The sequence below is a fragment of the Dermacentor variabilis genome, chromosome 2 (genome assembly GCF_050947875.1).
Source record: "Dermacentor variabilis isolate Ectoservices chromosome 2, ASM5094787v1, whole genome shotgun sequence".
NCBI lineage: Eukaryota > Metazoa > Arthropoda > Arachnida > Ixodida > Ixodidae > Dermacentor > Dermacentor variabilis.
In genome coordinates, this window is record NC_134569.1 from 41,635,125 (window position 1) to 41,658,475 (window position 23,351).

The 23,351-nt window shown below is 47.7% G+C and overlaps 1 protein-coding gene across 1 annotated transcript in view; it reads right to left on the minus strand.

The window, feature by feature from the left end:
• Positions 1-14,379: 14,379 nt before the first annotated feature.
• Positions 14,380-23,351, minus strand: part of LOC142571698 (cell adhesion molecule 4-like) — a 344,797-nt gene continuing 335,825 nt past the window's right edge. The window contains exons 7-8 of the mRNA XM_075680234.1: positions 19,839-20,082; positions 14,380-18,865 (exon numbers count right to left, since the gene is read on the minus strand). Coding sequence (XP_075536349.1) covers positions 18,795-18,865; positions 19,839-20,082 — 315 coding nt within the window. The 3' untranslated portion in view covers positions 14,380-18,794. The remainder of the gene's footprint in view (positions 18,866-19,838; positions 20,083-23,351) is intronic.

The window sequence follows — 23,351 nt, forward strand, 5'->3', positions numbered from 1 at the left end:
TGCAGGGCTTTCACTATATTACTCGTCTTTGCTTTAGGGCCGCCTTGATGCACCAGGTTGGTTTCAATAAACCAACTACGATTGCACCGAATGTATTGAAGCGCACACATTTCATTCTCCCCACCCCCACACCCACCTGCCCACAGAAGGCCTTTCAGATGAAGGTAAAGGATCTACTTCAAGAAATAAAAATATATATGAAAAATCTACTTACGACTTAGTGCTGATTGTAAAAGTCTAAAAAGTGCCAGGATTCAAAGAGATTCTTAAGAGCTCCTTTCACGTTCTCCTGGCGCAACCTGCTGTGACGGCTGCTGTAGCTGAAACGACAGCTTTGCCTTCGCGGCCGGGAATGCAAAGTAGAGGTGCTGCGGCAGCGTGAAAAGTGAGATGCCGAGAAAGACGAACTCCGCGCCGCGTACATTTCTCGCAGGTAGCGGCATCCGCTGGGTGAGCAGGCATCACGTGGTCTTTCGAACACGGGGTAGATACTTACCGCATTCTGCAGGAATTCGACTGTGAACAATAGCACGCAGCCTTCCCGTATAGTGACTGAAGACAAGATGCTTTTCACCGCAGCCACTGGAGATAGAACCTCTCGACGTAGGATAGATACACTTTATTAAAATAATAATCAGAATAATCGCAAATGCTCGGGGCCCCTAGACCAGGGCTCCGCTGGCTCTTGCCATCTTCTCAGCTTTCTGGATAAGCTTGAGCTGGTCGTCGAGAGCCGAGCTGGACAGCAGTGACTCCCGTTGCTCCCTCGTGGTGTTCGTGTCATGGTGTTCTATGTTATGTAGCGTGCACTTCCACGTAATGCGATATAGGGTTGGTGTGGTCCCGCACCACGGGAATTCATTCCTGTAGGCTGTGGGATGTATGCGAAAAAGATCATAGCCATCTGCAGATGGCTGCTACGATCTCTTTGATTAGCTCAAAATGCCGCCATCACAAAATTTGACAATATGGCGGAATTCTCCGATGTTCAGACTAGTACCTCGAGTCTTAGTGGCTATGAGAAGACTACCCGATCATGCACAGAAGTGTGCGCGGTGTAATTAATAAGCATGCGAAGGTGCGGGCGATTGATTACCTCCCATAAAGATCGTTGTAGACGGCTAAGTTAATTGAAACATAAGGATTTAAGTACGTTGAAAAAGCGTTAGCCTCTTGCTGTTTCCCCGCTGTCTCACTTATGTGGGTCACGGATTCGAGCTGTGGGGTGCAACCCGTAAAGGCGAGTGTCCCTCTTGTATGACAGCGTTTTTGAGTTCGTTGCAAGAATAGCGGCAGCGCACCACGCCCGGCTATCCTTTCGACCAATTTGATCAATTAATTAAGGTATGGAAGCTGCCGACCCGAAACTCAAAGTTGATTAATGGCTGTTACTCTCGCGCCGGCACGGTGCTTCCGCGTATCCCTAACAGCGATAGTGCCCGGTGGCTTTTAGCGCAGGCGCCGAAAGATACCAAAAAAAGGAACAACTTCCAGACGAAAAGCAGAACTGGGCGCGAGTGGCAGAGGCTTTGTGCGTCTGTTCGCCCACCATCAACAGACGCACGCACTGCTCTCAAACTGCAAAATATGCGCAGACGGGGTCCGTTTTAGGGAATTAAAAATCGACCTCGTTATGCAGATGGGACCCCGCTGCGTATTAATGCTCGTCATGTATGCCGCTGGAGCCGCTGTCGAGCCGCGTAGGTACACAAGGCCCAATGCTGGCAGACGGCGGCTTTTCCGTACACGGCCGTTGCCATAGAACGGGTCCGCCGCGATCCGTGTCCGTGGTCATGAATACGGCGCCACGGCGCAGAGATCAGCCGCCGGCACGGTCAGTCGGAGCTTGTGATTCGAATTTCAAATTTTTTTACGTGGTCGCCGCGGATCGGGTATTTGTCGAAAATGAGGCACTTTTTCTTTTCTCTCGCCCGCTCTAATACGCTCTCCCCCTTCCTTCTACATCTCTTCCCAACATTTCCCCATGTCCGCGATGACCTTTCTTTTTCTTTTCGTTTCGTGTAGCTGGTTTGAGGGCTTTCTTTTTCTTTCATTTTGTGTCGTTGTGTATTCATACACTGCGGCATTGTATCAGCCATATCATTTAACGAGACAAAACGTGAGCACGTGGGAGCCGAGAGCGTATGATGCCTCATGCATATAGCATTGCGAGGGTGCAATACTGCGATCAATGTCGACGCCGTTCAGGATGCGTTGCTGTCGGAGTAGACGCGAACACATATAAAAGAAAAAAGAAAGAAATACAAGACACTGCGTTCTATGGAGATGATGGTTCAAATTGACGCACCGATCGTAGGCTAAACAAACAAACAAAAAAAAGCCTGGTAGCTTATGTGGCATAGTCGCTTACACACTCGCATTACTTCGTACAAGCGTATTGACTGGAAAAACGCTGCGCATAAATTGTCCAAGTTTAATGATCGCTTCGCGTGGTCTTCGCTTATGGGCCCAGACGAACCAATGACCGCTTGCGTTTCGTGTTGATTTTTGCGTTTGCTTTAAGTGGGGAATTGTTTTCCAGCGAAGCAATCATTTCTGCTGCTTCGATTGACGACTGTTCCTGCGATCTCTTGCATTGGGTTCATAACAACATAGATGTGTTCCTTTTTTTCATTTTTTTGACCGCGGACTGTAGCGCAAAACTGGCACCCGTGTTTTATTGGTCACTTTGAAGGCTACGTTATCGACAACGAAAGAAGCGCCACTGGGTCATTTTTATTGAGGAGAAACCAAAGACGATAGGTACTGTTCTACGTTAACAAACCACGTGCACGCACACGCGCGCAACCCCCCCCCCCCCTCCCCACACACACACACACTTGTGACAATTTTTACTGAATCAGAGGGGAAGGAGCACTTGCATTGCCCTTGTATCGCCACACTGGGTCTACGTACTCGCTTTAAGTCAAAAGCATTCTGAATAAAGCAAAGCTCGCTTTCTTGCTTTCAAACCAGCACTGTACCGTACCTGTGACCGGTTATAGTCTTGTTCTAAGTGCGTGTGTTTAGCCGTTTCGTTTTGTTTTGAGCACTCCTTTAGAGTCGCGACATGTTCTTTTTTACCTGCAAATAGTGCCGTAGATGAGAAGAATTAGCCTGTGTAATGATTTGAAAGATACTCGCTTTACAAACAAATTAGATCAGAAAACTGGGTAGAGACGATAGAAAGCGAGAGAGCCAGAAAAATTACTAAAATGTAAAAAAAAGGGCTTTGCGAATAGAGCAATTCCAGTTCATGCGAACGGGAGGTACCATTCAAAATCACATAACGGCTGGCGTCACAATCAAAATCGAGACGTTTCAACGTGCAGAAACCTGTGTTTGCTCAAGACAACGACGAAAACTCTGCCAGCATAAGCTCTTAACTTAGAGTGGACGACTGCAGGGACCCGGGTGCCTTGTACGCCCTTATTAGCGGCCACTGTGTAAGAACAGCGGAAAATGAACGCTCATGGTAGCGGTATACTTTGCGCTTGACTTTTTATGCGAACATCATTCTTAGCTTACTTAACTCAAGTTGGGTCTACCATGCCTCTTTGCGCCGCTTTCCGATGCAAGGCAAATCGTTTCAGATTTATTTGGCGCTGTACGGAACTGAACGCGAGCGACACGGATTACTCAGAAGCCTGATGCTTCAGCGCTGCGCCACAATTGCCCGCCATAAGCGAAGGAATAATAATCCGTCACGCACCAGCGCGCCACGTATCCTGGAGGCCACGACCGGGCTTCCCGGGTACGCCACTAGATGGCGCACTGTGTCCAGAGGGAAGCGCGAGAGAGGAGCCCGGCTGCAGTACACCGCTCACGCGCACTGGCGTTCCACGGGTGCAATCTCGGAGGCCGCGCAAAAGAAGGGGTCTTTGCGCCGAGTTCGTGGTGGCGCTGCTAGGTGGCTCAGCGTGTAGAGAGAGGAGAGAGAGAGAAGCGAGAGAGGAACCCGGCTCCAGTACACGGCTCAGACATGACGCGTTTTGACGGTGGCGGGTACGGGTGGCAACGCCTACTTAAGTTCCCGCACCTGGGGGCTGTGACGTCTTGAATTTTGATGGCATCTTCTAGGGCCTACTAAATATATATAGCGGTACAGATTGACTACATTTTGTTCTAAAGGAACCAAATATTGAACATGGCACGTTTCGGGAACCTTTATTCAGCCAACGCGGCCCAAATGCATACTTTGGAATCCCAGACGTCACGCTGACGTACCGGCGCTGGGGTTTCTGCGCGAATTCAAATACTAATAATTGGACCTTCATTTTCTCATCTAATAATCAAACTATTTCTTTGAAATGACTGCCTGCAGGGTTCTCAAACAATGCTTCATTAGTCTAAACTGATTTATTGTTTCGCTTTAGTGTCCTTTTAACAGTAGTGCAGTTCATAATACGCCTGCCACCCGCCGCTGGGCGGCTTAGCGGCTATGGTGTTGCGCTGCCAAGCACGAGGTCGCAGGTTCAAATCTCAGCAGCGGCGGACGCATTTCGATGGGGGTGAAATGCAAAAGCTCCCGCGTCCGGTGCATTGGGGACACGTTAAAGATCCCCAGGTGGTCAAAGTCAATCCGGAGTCCCACACTAGGATGTTCCTCATAATAAATTGGGGGCTTTGGCACGTGAGATAACCGAATTCTTATACTGCATAGCCAAGAAGTAATGGCGTACATATAACATTTAATGACACTTTGCTCAAGAGCACAGTTAGTGAAAAGTGGCACGTGCTGACAACATGCCATAACGTGGAACAGCCATTAGCTCTCTGTTGTCGTGGAAACCACTCACTATCAATGCAACGGAAACGGAACTGTGTGCGTCTACTGCTGTCTGTCTTGTCTTCTTCGCTGCGCATCTGTATACACCCAAGAACAGCGTAAACCACAAGGCGGAGTGAAAGAAGGTCTGTTTGCACATTTGCACTTTCTCTTGCTCTTGTGACCTGCGTTATTCGGTTCTGTTGCGTTTCGCCTGCGACACGTGGTTTTGCCGGCGCGACTGCGGCGGGGCGGCAGACATTTTGGCCCGATCGTCGTCGCCGCAACACTCATCGCCAGGTGTTTCCAGGCGCGTCTGCGGCGATGCGACCGCCTAGGGATCTCGTTCCAGTCATTGTGCCCGAAACAGGCGATGCCAAAGCAGGGATCTCATTCCAGTTATTGGGCCCGAAACAGGCGATGCCAAAGCAGGGATCTCGTTCCAGTCATTGTGCCCGAAACAGGCGATGCCAAAGCAGGGACCATCTTCTCGTTACAGTCATTGTGTCCGACCGGCAGCGCCACGACAGGGTGCTACGAGATCGTGCGCAGCGCCACGACGGGGTGCTACGAGATCGTGCGCAGCGCCACGACAGGGTGCTACGAGATCGTGCGCAGCGCCACGACAGTGTGCGTCACCATTAGCCCATTGTACATTCACGTGCTCGTCTTTTGAGGGGTTCCTTCTTGCCCTCAACTGCGAGAGTATAAAAACAGCTGCCCCCGGACGCCAAAAGGAGGGCTCCGATTTCTTCTGTTGAGTGAAGTGCTCTCCCGTCTCTCTACTTCGGTCAAACCTGACCGCCAACTCTTTGCGATGTTAAAATAAACAAGTTGTTTCGTTGTTACCAGTCGACTCATGCTTTGCCGGGACCTTCGGATGCTTCCAGTTGTACCCCAGGCCGCCAGGCCAACGCTACCCTTGGGGCTTGCGACCCAGGTACAACCACGGGCGTCAGCGCCGAGTTCCCAACAGATCGTACCAGCAGTCGGATCCCAAACATCTGGTGGCAGCGGTGGGATCGCCTACGACTTCAAACAACTGTCTGCCAGCGGCGAGATCGCGACAACGGAGGCCAGCAGCGAAGAGATGCAGTTGACTGTATGCTGAGCAGCTCAACGACGATCCGGGAGCAGTGCAACGAGCCCTGTGTGACGACTGGTTGCCTGCAGCGGAACGACTGCGCGGAATTCCTGCCTGCGAGGTTTGGTGAGTGCGGGACTTTCTTCTTCTGAGCTTTGCCAGGCTTTTGTTAGTGTTAGAAACAGAGCTGGTAATTGTGGTTGTCGTTGCTGCCGGGTTAGTTTGCGGCAAGACAATAGTAAGCAGTAGAGAAAGCAGCATTCAGAGCAGCCATGGATTTGAAGTCGTTGCGCAAACCGAAATTGTTGGAGCTTGCAAGAGAGTTGGGTCTGGATGTCTCAGACAAACTCAGAAAACCAGAACTGCTAAAGGCTATTCTTGAGTTAGAGGCTGAGGATGACGAGCTGTCGGAATGCCTTGAGACTATTGAGGAGAGGTCAAAAAGACAGGAGCGCGAACTTAAAGAGCAAAAAGAGAAACAGGAGCGCGAACTTAAAGAGCAAAAAGAGAAACAGGAGCGCGAACTTAAAGAGCAAAAAGAGAAACAGGAGCGCGAACTTAAAGAGCAGAAAGAAAAAGAAGAGCGTGACCGTCAACACGCTTTGGAAATGAAGCGTCTTGAGGTAGAGATGGAACGCGCTCGTAATGGAAGTCAGGCACACGGTGCAGGAGAACGCGTATTGTTCAAAATGACTGACCTGATGCGGCCGTTTAAGCTTGGAGAGGACATTGGTTTGTTCCTGGTTAACTTTGAGCGAACGTGCGAGAAGCAGGGGTTCTCTCGGGAAACGTGGCCACAGCGCTTGCTCACTTTGTTACCCGGCGAGGCGGCCGACGTAGTCGCTCGCTTGGATAGAGAGGAAGCAGAGGATTTCGACAAAGTAAAATCGAGTCTGCTAAAAAAGTACCGGCTGTCTGCGGAGGCGTTCCGTCGGAAGTTTCGGGAAAATGAGAAAGGCAGAAGTGAGTCATATACAGAGTTTGCGTATAGGCTTATGTCGAACATGCAGGAGTGGCTCAAAGAAGAGAAAGCGTTTGGTGACCACGATAAAGTTCTGCAGTGTTTCGGGCTAGAACAGTTTTATAGTCGGTTACCGGAGAACGTGCGATACTGGGTCTTGGATAGGCCAGACGTTTGTACGGTGGCTAAAGCCGCTGAGCTAGCCGAGGAGTTTGTGACGCGTCGGGCTCGCGGAGCTAAGGACGGTCAAAAGGGTGAATTTGGCTCGAAGTTTGAGAGGCCGAAGTTCACGCCCATGAGATTAAAGAGGGACACGCGTAGTGAGGATGCGAGTGAAAGCAGTCCGACCAAACGTAAAGAGACGGCGGCAGCCGAAGCCGAACGCAGAAAGCGGTTCGAGATGAGGCGAGCGGGCGTTTGTTATACGTGCCAGAAGCCGGGTCACTTTTCGGCGCAGTGTCCGGAAACAACACCAAAAGTTGTGTTTTTTTCATTAGGCAGCACTGACGAGAACATGAAGCTTCTCGAGCCTTACATGCGAGACCTCCTCGTGAACGGGAAAGAGTGCCGAGTGCTTCGCGATTCCGCAGCTACGATGGATGTAGTTCACCCGTCTTACGTAGAACCCCATATGTTCACGGGCGAGTGCGCATGGATCAAGCAAGCCGTGGAAGCTCATAGCGTGTGTCTGCCGGTAGCAAAAGTGCTTATTGAAGGACCTTTCGGAGCGCTTGAGACAGAGGCGGCAGTGTCATCTATGCTGCCACCCCAGTACCCGTACCTATTTTCAAACAGGTCCGATCACCTCCTGCGCGAGAAGGGGCTTTTGTTTGGTGAAGCTAGTGTTCAGGCCTTAACCAGATCGAAGGTTCGGGAGCTCGCTGCAAAGGCGGTAGTTGCGGGGCCGACGTTATCAAACAACGAAAAAGGGTCAGAGGCGCAGCAAGCTGATATTCCGAGCACGCCCGAACTGAATAAACTTGAGTCTGTAACGTTAAAGGCGCCAGATACTGGAGAGGAAACGCCCGACGCGGGAAAGTTAGAAGAGCTATCTACTGATTTGCTCATCGCGCCGACGTCAGACGGACTTGATAGGTTGCTAACAGTCAGCCGGACGGCTTTGATAGCCGAGCAAAAAAAGGATGGCAGCCTGGAAAACGTGCGCTGCAATGTCAAAGAAGGTATCGCCAGGAAAACTGCGCGTTTTGTGGAAAGAGGTGGAGTCCTGTACCGGAAGTATCTAGACCGAAGAGGAGTGGAGTTCGATCAGCTGGTCGTGCCTCAATGCTATCGTCAGGATCTGCTGCGCTTGTCACACGGGGGTTCGTGGTCCGGACACCTAGGAGTTAAGAAAACTAAGGACCGTCTCTTGCAAGAGTACTATTGGCCAGGGTGTTTTCGGGACGCAGACCATTTCGTGAGGACATGTGACACTTGTCAGCGGGTGGGCAAACCAGGGGACAAATCAAGGGCGCCGTTGAAATTGGTACCTATCATAACGGAGCCTTTTAGACGGCTCGTTATTGATACAGTGGGACCTCTGCCGGTAACAGCCACGGGGTACAGACACATTTTGACTGTGATCTGCCCAGCGACAAAGTTCCCTGAGGCAGTGCCGCTTAAAGAACTCAGCTCAGTTGAGATAGTTAATGCACTACTGTCCATATTTGCGCGAGTTGGTTTTCCTGCAGAAATTCAATCAGATCAGGGCACAGTGTTTACTAGCGCTTTGACGACAACTTTTCTCGAAAGGTGTGGGGTAAAGCTGTTACACAGCTCAGTGTACCACCCACAGTCGAATTCCGTTGAGAAGCTCCACTCCGTCATGAAGCGCGTGTTGAGAGCGTTGTGTTTTGAACATCGAACTGACTGGGAGCTGTGTTTGCCTGGGGTGATGTTTGCGTTAAGAACCGCGCCGCATGCGGCTACGGGGTTTTCGCCAGCTGAACTGGTGTACGGTCGCTCGCTTCGATCTCCGCTTCGCATGCTTCGAGAATCATGGGAAGGTAGGGGCGACGACCCAGTCGTGGTGGAGTACGTGCTTAAGCTCCTCGAACGCTTAAGAAGGGCACAGGAGTTGTCAGGTGAAGCAATGACAAAGGCCCAGCAGAGGGCCAAGGTTTATTATGATCGGACAGCCAGGGCCCGTCGTTTTGAGGTTGGCGATGAGGTCATGATATTGCGCACATCGCTAAACAACAAACTAGACGTGCAGTGGGAGGGCCCAGCACGAATTGTTCAGAAACTGTCGGACGTTAGCTACGTGGTAAGTCTGCCAGGAAAGCGGAAAGCACAGCAAGTTTACCACTGTAATCTGCTCAAACCTTATAGACAAAGGGAAGCAGTGGTGTGCATGATGGTAAACGTTCCTGAAGAGCTTCCGGTCGAGCTTCCGGGTCTAGGCTCGGTGACGAACAGGGAAGACACCGGTCAAGTCATTAGTGACCTTATCAGTAAAGCACCGCTGTCGCCCGAGCAGAAAACCGAACTACACCAGCTATTACAAGAGTTTCAAGGTCTGTTCTCTGAGAGGCCTGGTAGGACTTCGGTACTTACTCATGATATAGAACTTACCTCCCCAGAGCCAGTACGATCCAAGGCGTATCGGGTGTCACCCCGCCAGAGCGATATTATGGAGGCTGAGGTAAAGAAAATGCTACAGCTCGGTGTTATTGAGGCAGGTGAGAGTGATTATACCTCCCCTTTGATTTTAGTTGAGGTACCGGGCAAGGAACCTCGTCCTTGCGTCGACTACCGCAGGCTTAATTCCATCACTAAGGATCAAATTTATCCGATCCCTAACATCGAGGAGCGCCTTGAGAAAGTTAGTAGCGCTCAGTTTATTTCCACCCTAGATCTTGTCAGGGGTTATTGGCAGGTTCCACTTACAGAAGAGGCTAGTAGGTATGCGGCGTTCATTTCACCAATGGGAACATTCCGTCCTAAAGTGTTGAGTTTTGGTTTGAAGAACGCGCCATACTGTTTTTCAAGCCTCATGGATAAAGTGTTGCGGGGACAGCAAGAATTCGCTTTACCGTATCTAGACGACGTAGCGATATTCTCCGCATCCTGGTCTGAGCATATGACACACTTGCGGGCAGTGCTAACCCGCCTGCGCGAAGCGGGCTTGACAGTCAAGGCTCCTAAGTGCCAGATAGCACAGGCCGAGGTTGTCTACCTCGGTCACGTGATTGGTCAGGGTCGTCGCCGCCCCTCTGAAATAAAAGTGGCCGCTGTGCGAGACTTTCCGCAACCGCGCACCAAGACCGATATTCGGTCGTTCTTGGGTGTCGCCGGCTACTATCAGAGGTACATCCCTAGGTACTCTGATATCGCGGCTCCCCTGACGGATGCTCTAAGAAAGACAGAGCCTCAAACAGTCGTCTGGGACGAGACCAAGGAAAGAGCTTTTAGCGCCCTAAAGAGTGCCCTAACAAGCCAGCCTGTGCTACGATCGCCAGACTATACAAAAGGGTTCATTGTTCAGTGCGATGCTAGTGAGCGAGGCATGGGCGTTGTACTGTGCCAACGGGAAAATGGAGAAGTAGAACACCCCGTCCTGTATGCTAGTCGTAAGCTGACCAGTCGTGAGCAGGCGTATAGCGCCACCGAGAAAGAGTGTGCGTGTCTCGTGTGGGCCGTTCAGAAATTGTCATGCTATCTAGCCGGCTCGAGGTTTATCATTGAGACGGATCACTGCCCTCTCCAATGGCTGCAGACCATCTCTCCCAAAAATGGCCGCCTCCTGCGCTGGAGCCTCGCTTTACAACAATATTCCTTTGAGGTGCGTTACAAAAAGGGGAGTCTCAACGGTAACGCCGATGGCTTAAGTCGAAGCCCCTAACGTAGGAATCAGCCTCAAAATTGTTTGTTACTGATGTTTTCTTCCTGAGGCAGGATTTTTTTTTTAACATATTGCTTTTGTTTAGTGTTTCAAAGTGATGATATGCTTTCTAGTGCAATTTTTCAATTTGTGGACGCGTTCTGAGTGATGCTAGACTACTGTAAGGAACTAGGCAGTGGTATAAAAAGGGGAAAGAGCCTGGCAGGGCTTAGTGAGGGTTGTGCCGTGCTTGCTGACTGAGCGGTTGAGTTTTCAGCGTAGTTCTAACGCTTGCCGGGAACGAGAACAAAAATGTGAACTCTCCCGAAGTCACTTTGCAGTGTCCCGTGCGAACCTGAACGAGAGAACGAGGCTTTCTCTGTGCGCTGCGCTCAAGAAACGTCGAGGGACGCCCGACTTCGGTTATGAGCATCATCGAGCGACATCCCTCCGGACAGCGGATGCAGTCCCCTGTCCATCGGGATCTCCTTCCCCCGGCGGGGCGGTCTGTTGCGTTTCGCCTGCGACACGTGGTTTTGCCGGCGCGACTGCGGCGGGGCGGCAGACATTTTGGCCCGATCGTCGTCGCCGCAACACTCATCGCCAGGTGTTTCCAGGCGCGTCTGCGGCGATGCGACCGCCTAGGGATCTCGTTCCAGTCATTGTGCCCGAAACAGGCGATGCCAAAGCAGGGATCTCATTCCAGTTATTGGGCCCGAAACAGGCGATGCCAAAGCAGGGATCTCGTTCCAGTCATTGTGCCCGAAACAGGCGATGCCAAAGCAGGGACCATCTTCTCGTTACAGTCATTGTGTCCGACCGGCAGCGCCACGACAGGGTGCTACGAGATCGTGCGCAGCGCCACGACGGGGTGCTACGAGATCGTGCGCAGCGCCACGACAGGGTGCTACGAGATTGTGCGCAGCGCCACGACAGTGTGCGTCACCATTAGCCCATTGTACATTCACGTGCTCGTCTTTTGAGGGGTTCCTTCTTGCCCTCAACTGCGAGAGTATAAAAACAGCTGCCCCCGGACGCCAAAAGGAGGGCTCCGATTTCTTCTGTTGAGTGAAGTGCTCTCCCGTCTCTCTACTTCGGTCAAACCTGACCGCCAACTCTTTGCGATGTTAAAATAAACAAGTTGTTTCGTTGTTACCAGTCGACTCATGCTTTGCCGGGACCTTCGGATGCTTCCAGTTGTACCCCAGGCCGCCAGGCCAACGCTACCCTTGGGGCTTGCGACCCAGGTACAACCACGGGCGTCAGCGCCGAGTTCCCAACAGATCGTACCAGCAGTCGGATCCCAAACAGTTCACAGTAGAGATGTTTCAGCTTACCCAGGCAGCGGCTATGACGTCAATTCAATTGATGCGGCTATACCAGCGGCTATAGCAGTGGCCCTATACCATCAACACAATTCTCGTTCAAAACAGCTCTAACTTATAACTGCGCGTGCTAAGCTCATCACCTGAGTGATTAAATAAATCAATCATATTCTGAACAGATCTTGCATGGCATGCGTGCTGCATTCGCATTCTTTTTCCTTTGCCAAAGCACAAAGCACCTGGAGCTTTCTACAGGGCACCTGTCAGCGCTTACCGACAAGGTGGCGTTAAATTAAATTAGTTTGGGTTAGGCTAGGTTTGAAATATCGATGTACATTAAAGAAGACAGCGCCTAACTAAGAAAAGTCGATATCACTAAAATTTGCAAGCGTAGCGTTCTGTTTATTTCTGCTGACTCTGGGCCAGCGTTGTATGGGTCATCCGATTTCAAGCGCAGCACACCCGACCTGCTACGACGCGAAGCCGGCATACTTAGTCTCGCAAGCTTTGTGTATTTTGACGAGAGGTACAGCAAAAAATCTGTCACCCACCCGTGATCATTCTACTTTGTCCCCCTCACTTGTCACGACAGTAGCGGTGGAAGACGGGACAGCGTGCTCACTATTTCTCTGACAGGCAGCCAGTTTTCTTTCCTGGCTGGTTGAAATGATCCACAGCTCTTTCTTCAATGCGAAGATTTGTCAATACAGAAAACAAACGCTGAAATCATCATAGCCGCTCTCTGCGCACGTGAGCTTGACACGTTCTTCCGTGGAGTGCCTTCTACAATGCGTGATATACCGGGTGTTTCAGCGAACACTTTCAAACATATTTTTTAAGGGTTGTCTGTGGCAGATAGTACAATTCTAGTTCATGAGCTGGTCTACTCGAAGAGGCGGACATTACTTGCACAAGAAATTGAAATGCACAAGCGTCTAATTAACACAGATGGAATAATTAAGCTTTCAACTAATTACGTTATGGCCCGTATTGCTACAAATTCTAGCCGTGGAGTTCCAAGGCGGATCCACTTGGAACAAATTCTCCGGATGACACCAGTTTCGATATGTTAATTCCCGAACTTTGCAGAGAAATGCATTGGCGTTCCAGTTACTTTCTTAACAAAATTTCGTTTATGCATTCAAGCACAAAAGTAACTGGAACACCAGTGCACTTCTCCACAAATTTCGGGAATTGATATCTCGAAACTGGTGTTGTCCTGAGAATTTGTTCCAAGCGAATCCGCCTTGCGAACTCCACGGCTAGAATTTGTAAATTGCAATATGGGCCGTATTTTAATTAGTAAAAAAAACTTCATTAGTGATTTTAATTACTCGATTATGCATCTCAATTTCCTGTGCAAGTAATGTCCGCCTCTTCAAGTAAACTCGAATTGGGCTATTTGCCGCAGGCAACCTTCAAGAATTTTCGAAAGTGTTCGCTGAAACATCCTGTATAATGATCTGATTAGCCGAGCACCTTTGTAGCTCAAACGGTCAAGCGAATGTTTGGGAGTAGAATGATTATGGGTTTATTCCAGCACAGCACGACTTGCTTATTTATATTGATTATTAAGATTGGCTTAATTGATTCATAAGGGAGCAAGCCTGCGACTCAGCGATGCTTCTTTACGATAGCACGATACGTCGAGCAACAGCGGCGTATTCTTAAGTAAGCTGTTATGTGAGCAAATAAGATACCACCACCACCACCACCACCTAAGATAAAAATTTAAGCAACTGATGTTAAGAGCAGAAAAAACATTCCGCTCGCAAACATTAAACTAAATTTTAAGGCACCTCTTAAACACCTTAAACAGGTGTTTAAGGTGTTTAGGCACCTTAAAAAAGGGCACCTTTAAAAGGCACCCTTTAAGGCACCCTTAAAAGGCACCTTAAACACCCATCCTAAGGCATCGCTTTAGGGCAGCCTATAAAGTGATTCTAAAGTACAGCGACAGTTTAACCTGCCGGCCCGCCCTGTGTGCTTCTCTACTTCACTCAGTTTCCGGTCTCCTTTCTCCCAGTCTCTCTCACCAACAATCTACAGCTGTGTAGTGGGAAACATGAATCTAAAATTATTGCTTATTGTAATTAATGCATATCGATCATCTTTGATTCAAATAGTGCATGTAGCTTATAGGTTTTCTCATGCAACCTTCAACCTTCATGTCAATTCAAAACGCGTGTTCGGTGCATCGGGAGACCATTAAGCTTTTACTAAAGGCAATGCCGGGGCAAACTTATCGTGCGTGCAACGAAATTTCAAGCCCGTCTAAAGCGCGTGCACGAGTGGCAACCCGGCAAAATTTGCCGCAAGGAAACGACTTATCAGCGGCTTCGTGCAACCACACAAAGAAGAAATGAAGACGAAACACTGCACTTGAACTTTGTCATTTTTAATAATATATATATAGCTTATGTATATATATATATTTACAGCAATACAAGCATCAGCAACAGCAGCAGCAGTTTTTTCTTTTCTTTTTTTGTCGCGCGAAGAAAGAAAAAACAAGGGAAGAAAATATCCACTGGGAGTTGCGAGCTGGAAACATCTCACTACACAGAGAGTTAAAACCTCGAAGTCAAAACAGGCATGTGCGTCTGTGCGTGTCTTTTTTTTTTAATTTTTCCCCACTGTTCAGCCCGCGCACTCGGTATGCGTGGAGGGAAGGATTCAACAGCGCGCGCACGTCTGTGTGCACAAAAGTTACGAACGAGGGAAAGGAGGAGTCGCGGTGCGAGTTCCACGAAGGACACAAGGACCAGGAAGCAGGACCACATGGTTAGCTGTCCTTTGAGTGTCCTCGCTTGTTGTCCCCGCTGGTGTTGAGCAGCTCCTTCGTCTAGGCGCGTTGCCACTGCAGACGCAGCAGTCCCCAATGTCCGGCCGAGATTGCCGCGTCCATCCAGAAGCGAGCCGTAGGTGTGAGTCAGAGAAGGCCACGTCGTTGGCCACGCGAGAAGGTCTCACGGGGCAGAACAAACGTCTTTAGTTTCCCTCTAACTTCGGAACTGGTGAACCGGTGCTGAATAGTTAATGGTTGATCTTTTCCCGTCATTTGCGACAAACATATAGACACTCGCTGGGGACTTGAGCAGCATAGGAATGATCGCCCGACGTGCTAGATGCGTCGGTTGCGGTCACTGCTGTTTGCGGTGGTCGTCCCGGTAACTAGACATAACGCAACGTGTCTTTGAGGTAACACGATGGTAAATGGGAGGCACATGTTTACACGCACGCGGGACATTGCACTATACTCACAGAGAATGCATCGGGCAAAAATTCTACCAGCAACTCAAATGACGCTTCCTTTGCTCGTATGAAATAATTCTCATTTTCATAGTACCTCCTAGTGCATTATAGCGCTATATAGTGTTCTGGTTTCATAACGTTGCCTGACATTTTCGACTTGGTAACGGCCAATAAACAAGCACGAAAATAAGCTAAAAACAACGAGTAACTAAGAGCGTATGTTAGATTTTTATTGATTGTGGATTCTCTTCCCCGTTGGCTTGTAATCTGAAACTTGCCCTAAATTAGCCATTTGATATGTCACTTTTTGCGCAAGCAACCATATTCGAAATTATCTTACTATTAATTGTCGGCTGACTACAGATACCTGCCCTAATATAAATAAATGGTATCACCAAACATACACTCTTCGCAAATGCATCGTTAAAAAATAAAGAAAGGAAATGAATATATGAGTGTTTTTATGTCGAAAAGAAGGAAATCATTGTTTTATGAAGGCTGGTACAGTGTTTCTCATCACGAATTGCTTCTAAACAACTGCTGTAAAGTGTATGAAAAGAGAACAGGGTCTTTCGCGCTCACAAAAAAATTATATCCTGTATTACTTCTACCTTAAAGTTTAGTTGGCACAGCCTAGTACCCACAGAGTAGTTTTTATGATAGCAAGCTCCTAGCCTAACGATTGCGTGAGGGCAAGCCCATTCTAGGGCACTCGGCGTCATACTTCTTGCTTTTACTGCAGGTAAACAATGACTAATCGTTGTTTTTAGAGTCGTTATTCACATACTACTCCTGACTCGTACTTCCCTGCCACTCAAGCGGCCTATAGTGCAGTAGAGAGTCGATACTCTTACTGAATGCGAGGTGCTGGAGCAAAGTTCAATGTTTGTGTTCAAGCGACGACGTCATCAAAGGAATATCTACAACTGCGGCCGAAAGACACTTAAGACCGTATTACACAATAACAGAAAAATGAAATAAAAAAATACACACATACATGTAAAAAGAGACCAGCTCCGCTTATCGTGTGACAACGCACAGCACTGCCCCGTGAGATGCGTCCAGAGAGAAAGCGTGGCTCGACTCGCGCTCTTCCCACCACCTCCTGCAGTGGCCGCGTGTTCTGCGCAGCCGCCGGTCGACGTGGTCACGCGCACGACACCAACACGAAGAGGCACCGGTCACTCACGATTGCCGTCGCATTCAGAGCGTATCTCGGTGGTCGGATGGAGCATTATGCCATCTCTCCCCTCTTGACTATTTTGACGAAGTCATCTTGAGTTCCTCGGTCACGAAGCAGACGACGCTCACAACGTGTCCAGTCTCACCGTCGTATTTCCCGAAGCACTGTGACGCACGTTCCTCGTGCGCTACGAACAGAGTTAAGCGTTTGCCGTTGTTTCCAATTGGTTAGAGACGTTAAAGTGAACGAGAACCGCGAAAAATACCTTCGCCTGTCCGAGTAAGTCTTGCGCGACACTGCGTCCGACAAATTTCAAAAGAAATACCGGCACCTTGAAGCACGTGCAGGTTGCATCCTAGCGGTAGCTAGATTTCAGCAAACAACGCCGGAGGTTACGGGATAAGGGTGAGTTAAAACTGAACAACAAGTGAAAAAGGAATGATGCACAAGACATTTATGACATTTCTGCAGCTGCATGTCTTCTATGTACGGGGGACGCCAACATTACACCGTTACCTGAGAACATTGTAGAACATCAATAAGAAAACCGGTCAGCCAAACTACGGCCACGATAGCCAATGGTCGATGCATCTGGAAGACCAATTAATTGACAAGATTTTTCATATATACTCTTGAGGTGTTAGCTATTTTTCTTTTGCGAAATGAGGTTTACGGTACAGTTGGGTTAGTGTACCAGCGCAAGTGATTTGTGTACATGTGGGCGCCAGTGTTGCTTTCTGTTTTTTATCACACCCAGACTTATGTCAACACAACTTAGGAGCCGAACTATACTTGCTCGCAGCTACATTTCGCAGCTTGTAAGTGACACGTTGCAAACGCCGACAACGCATTTTTTCTCTCGTTTTGAGTGCTTTGTTGCTTGCTAATTGTAGTCTGCTGCCGTTCACGATAAGAAGTAAACCAGATGGGAAATTTGATCATATAAAAAGCCAACGACAACAACAACAACTGTGCACAGACGTCGAGTTGGAGATAAGGAAGAGCGAAATTCTGGAGGTAAGGTTTCACAACTCTATCCGCAAAGTGTTGCGCAAATATTAAAGCCAGATTGACAGCGCTGTTCCCGACAAACAGCTCAACCTTCTGCACTCACGTTTCTTAGAAAGTTGGCATCTTGCGATTTATTTTGCGTAATGCTACCTTTAGATGCAGTATCCCATTGCCTGTGTTATCCAAAATAAACCTGCAGCAATCCTCGTGTGCGCTGATGCCGAATAAAAAGGCTTATATTTTCTTAGCAAATCAACGGTGGCGCCGTCTTTCACTGCTACGACGAATGCAGCATGCGTCGTGTTTTGTTGTAACAGCAATAGAGGGTGCTGCCGTTCTTTTCGTCGATATACTTATTTGTGCACCGAATGGTCCCAGACGACACCCAGTTGGTGTATTTCAGAATGAAACAGGCAAATACTATATCCAAACATGATAATAAATGAAATACAGCGCGGAATCCCACTTTCCGTGCGAAATTAACTTGAGTGCGAACGAGCCAGTGGCCGAGCCTAAAGAGCCGTGTATACACGAATTCCTCATTCGCACGGAATTCTGTAAAAAAGTGCACTCCCTAGCAAAAAATATAAAATTTAGTTAGAGAAGAAAGTTGGGTTTGCTGTTGCACCCCTTGACGAAATACAGCGCACACACAAAAACGGAAACAAAGGCAATGACGACACTACAGCGCTGTGGATTCGCCTCGGCCTTTATCGGCGTTTTAGAGTGCGCTCTTTTTTGTTCGTCATAAGCATATCAAACGAAAGCAAAGTTCCTAACATGAGAAAAGCGAAGTCATAAGATATGTTGCACTACCCTCGTTCAACAGAGTACTCGAAGCCCAGAAATATATGTATGTGACACATACGGTACCTTGCTTGTCTGTAAGACATATGACACTGGGTGTGAATATTAGGTCATGCCTCCTTCTAGTTTTCAACCAGGTTCTCGTTTCAAGTGCGCCGTAACTCTCTTGCTTGTATAAACACTCATCGTTTCCGCAGGATTTCTCATTCTGGCTCGAATGCGGAGCCACTGCAAATACTGGTAATGATGCGAGACAGGCGAAGGTAGCTTTCGCGGCGTTCTCCCTACTGTATGTCGAATTTCAGCCGGTCGTCATACGACAGTCGGTTAGCCAATACAAGCATTTTTCGCTCTCAGGACATGTGTATCCCGTTAAGGTGGTGAACGTCTCGTCGGGCCAACGTTTTCGCAGCTCCAGACAGTTTTGTTGGCCCAGCCTGAGAGCCGGCGCCGTTGTCTTGCTCTCATGCCGCTCTAACGTCATATCGTCGCCTTCTTTGTAGCTTTTGTAATTATCAATTTTTCGCTCTCCACTAGGTACGTAAAAGTCCAATCTATTAGCCATTGTGCCACCAGACTAGAGTGCCGAGCGCAGAGTCTTCAGGATCCACCACCAGCAGAAGAGTCTTGCAAAGCGGCCGCCGTTAACTGCGCAAAAGACAGAACCGGCAGGAGGTGTTTTTAGAACAGCGAACACCGGATGGTTGCGAATGTAATCTGTTTTCAGAATGTGGCTTTTCTGGGCTCTCCGATGGTACTAGTTCTCAAAACTCATGTATAGAATCCAGAAAAGTCTGATGACGGAACAATTTTTAAAAAGCATCGGCCTGCTCACTTTGAGACGTGACGTCATTCAGTAAGCTTGACGGCCCACACGTCGCTATAGGTTGAGGCAGGATGGGGCAGACATCGATTATCCTTTTCGACCCTACTAGATGACGTCAGAGTGAGAGCGCATACGCTCTTTGTTATAAATGATGCACACTGTGACTGCAGAAATAATCAAGAAAGGAAGCACGAAGTACCATACGTTACACAGTCAAGCTTCTCTTCCACTCCCTGCCTAAACCACCAATAACTACTTCTGTTTGACGTCATTCTGTGCAAGTTCCTTCTGCTAGCCCGAGTAAGTTGGCTCAGTGTGAGGCCATGCGTGCTGTGTTAGCAATTGTTTTGTTTCAGGCATATTTTATAGGGCACGTGCTTAATCGGCTCCTCGGTGCTGCATATGAGGTGCCGTCACGTTGTAAGATCGTATGGGGTGAGGGGAGGATATATTACCTTTCGCTCCTTGCGTATCTAATAAGATTGCGTATCTGTTCCCTCTTCCTCCATTCACATGCGTACTTGAATTTCGGAAGCCACCAATTTTAACCCCGCAGCAAGGACTTGGCGATAACAGTCGGTATAAATGGTGATGGCAGAACATGGTAGTATCTGAATTTGGGATCGATCACTGCGAATTTAAGGAAAACGTTAGGTCACGTAGTAACTTTCCCAGCCAGTACGAATGAACAACCCCGGCTTCTTACGACGTTCACCTAAGAAGACGGGAGAGCCGGGAAAACAGACCACGGCCGCGCTGGAACTGCGTGCGCCCTGCCCACGACGACATACTCACGCGAAGAAGTGGCGGCACGGTCAGAGGCGAAGCGGAACCCTGACGACCGCTGGTGGGCTCCCTGGACGGTCTCCTCGGAGCTGAGCGCGACCACGCGCGACTGCGTGGCCGTGCACTTGAGGCGCAGTCCGTCGCTGTCGCTGAAGTGGCGTGCCTCGACGCGGAACCGAAGTCCCAGCACGGCAGCCTGCGTGCCGTCCGCGTAGCGCACGTTCGGGAACCGCACCGCCTCCGGACCTTTCACCTGTGCCGAAACGGAGACGTTCGCGCAACCGTTGAACAGGCTGCAGCTGGCTTGGCTTAGTCATTGCCGCCGTCGCCAACAGACCAGCATGAAATAAATAAATAAATAAAGGTATTGAAACGTCACCAAAAGGGATGCGTACAGCACAATTCCGCAACGCCAAATAGACGCCTTTATCGAAAGTGGAAAGCCGACGTGTCAGAAAACGACGCAGAATCGGAACGTGATAGCGAAACTACTTTCGAATTTCTGCACGAGCTCGCCATCGCATCTATAATTGTTTCAGTTTGGTCTTATTATTTTTTTTCGTGGCATGTTCATAAACGGGCACGCAGATTTTGGGGAGCATCAGAAGGTCCCAATGTAAACACTGTCAGGGGAGCTTCCTATTATTACTACATAGAGAAAAGCAATTAATGCTGCAGGCACTAATGGTACGAAGTTGAAAAGACCAAAATGCAACCTGTAAAAGCAAACAACCAACTAATGAAAATAAAACAACCATTAATTGTTGAAATATAGCAATAACGAATGATAAAGCAACATAACAACCAGCACTAAGAATACAAACGTGCTTTGTAGAAAACGAATAAAATGAAAATGAATAAATAAAAGAAAGCAAAGAATAGCACTGCTTTATATTAACATACGCAAAAACGTTTATGGTGCGATGCATACAAAACACAATCGTACATGTAGAATATTGAATATGCATTAAAGGAAAACACACTATGCATCCTGCAATAAATTATTCAAATTTTAAGATACGCAGTGATTACCGCGGAATGGAGCAATAAAAACGAAATAAAAAAAGAAATAAGAATGATAAAATGGGAACACCAAACTATTCATGAAAGGTGAAAGGATTTCTCGAATACAAAGGATTTCACTGAAATAAACAAGAGGTGTCGCAGGAAAAAAAGACAGAAAAAAAAAAAGACGGTGGTAGCTTTTGTAGAGATCAAGCTCACAGAACATTATACAATAATTATGACGTCACGTCGATGTCGTCTAGCGCAAGTGTTTGACAAGTGTTTCTGTGTGGGCCGTTTTTTTTTGTACAGGCCTGTATCGAACATAAATGAACTCTGCACCAAGACAGATATCATCGTTCTGTGAACCGCATAAATATGCTCGAGCATGCAAAGCGGACAAACTTGATATGTTACTGTTACAATGCTTAGGATGGTTTAGCGAAAGCCCTACTCGCAACTCACAAGTCTATAACACTGTTGTGTATAATATATGAATTTCGTCCGTTTAGATGTCCTAATAGATGCGGTTTATATAATTTTGATATCGTTAATTATTACGGAGTTACAAAGTTGCAGAGTTCATAGTCGAGTTTTCTGACATTTTACGATTTTCACAAGCTTTCCTAAAATTATTGATAATGTAAATTGAAAACATACCATCTACAGCTGCTATATCTTATCTTATTATTTTAAATGCAAGAAAGTTCGTCAAAATTGGTGCTGTGGACGTCGAACGATACTTTTTTGTTCCCATGTTTTTTAGTAAGAGGTTTCAAGCTGAAGCTGAAGAAGTGTGCTCCGCGTTACAGGCAATCCAACCTCCTTCTTGACAACAGGAAAAAAATTGTCGAGCACTTGTGTGCCTAATTTATTACTTCATTGATTTTTTAGAAATAAGGGCGAGCAATAAAATAAAAAAAGTAAAATGTGATGCTATAGTGTAACCGATTTAGCTGTTGAATGATTTTGCGTTTCCCTCTCCTTCTGCACTTAACGATGCGGTCGATACGATGAGATTTACCGAAATATTTCTTGGAAGCTTGCAAATGCATGCGAGATGGATGAATGCTAAATTTTTTTGTACTGATTGAAACCGGTACCATCGCTTCCTCTATCAAGTCCCGCCATATTGCGTTCGAAAGATTAGCATACACAGTAGCTGATGGCTTGATTAATAAATTTGCTTAGAACTTTGCATAGGCGCTGCTTGTGACTGAAAGCATGGAAAGAAAACAGTTGAAGGAAAGAAAAAGAAGTCGACCATTGCTTTTGCGAACACTGGGCCCAAATTTTTGTTTTCGTCAACAGCAACTGCATATCAATTGGAAAAGCAGTTCGAGCTAAGATGAACTGCATTATTGAGTTACCCTATCGCGCGAATGAAAAAAAGGTAAAGGTCAGCCTCGTGCTGCTAAGCCAGAAATTGCACGTGGAAACAGAAATCTCCAGCAGGTCAAGCTTATAGGCAAACAGTGGCAAGCAGCTTTTCATTTCGTGCATCAGTGCAGAAATGTATACGCTTGGGGGAGTAATGATGTCAGGAAAGAACTAATGCGCACAAAGCGTAGTTACGATTGCCTTCGAGGTTCTCGTTGTTGCTGATTTCGCAAGAAAGGTTACCAACATTGCTTTACTGTATTAAAGATTCAGTCGAACTTCTGCATGCGCGAGCCTTGCAACGATGTGGTGGTTCTGGACAACGTATAGTGCCCTTAGTCATTAAAGAACTAGTACATTAGTTGCCAGCATAAGCTTGCGCTCAAAATGACTGTTACTTGCACAACCACAATTGAGGCAAACGATGAGAAACAATGTTTTTTTTATTCATCTTGTTGCTAGCCATATGTCGTTGGTATAGAGCAGCATTACGTATGCACATATACGTATGTCGACTCTCGTTTCATTAAACATACATTTACTCATAAACACAACTGGTTATAGCACAGTTTCTCGTGCTTTTCCTACAAAATAAAGAAAAATAAAGAAAATGAGAAAAGCCCCGAGCTGCGGGTTCCAATGTAAATGTCGCAGTAATAGCATTGCGATAACTGAGTTATGATGACATTGGTAGAACACTGAACCTGTTTGGTGTGCAACATAATATATGTTAACAATAATCGAGCACAGCCACTCGGCCTGCGTCAAGGAAGCCCAGCTCAAAAAATTGTGTGACGTCTGTGAAGTGCTTGACCACGTGAGAGATAAAAAGTTAAAAATATTATCTCGGTTACTCGCCGAGCGTTTTGCAGATTTTGCCTTGTGGGCTTTTTTACTTGCGAGCCACGAATGAACGACGTTGCATGAAATGCTGTGCTACAACATAATTCATATTGTGCACTTACTTTCGGTTGAAAGTTATGTTCACTGTTTGCACTAGTTCGCGAACCGACTTGGGTGAAGCTCTTTATATGTAATATGTACCTCCAAGATGTGTGGTGATTTGGCTCCTTTCTGCGACAGCGAGGTAACCTTGGTGTTCACGCTGGTTCATTTGATCTTGTTTGAAGCCTCTTA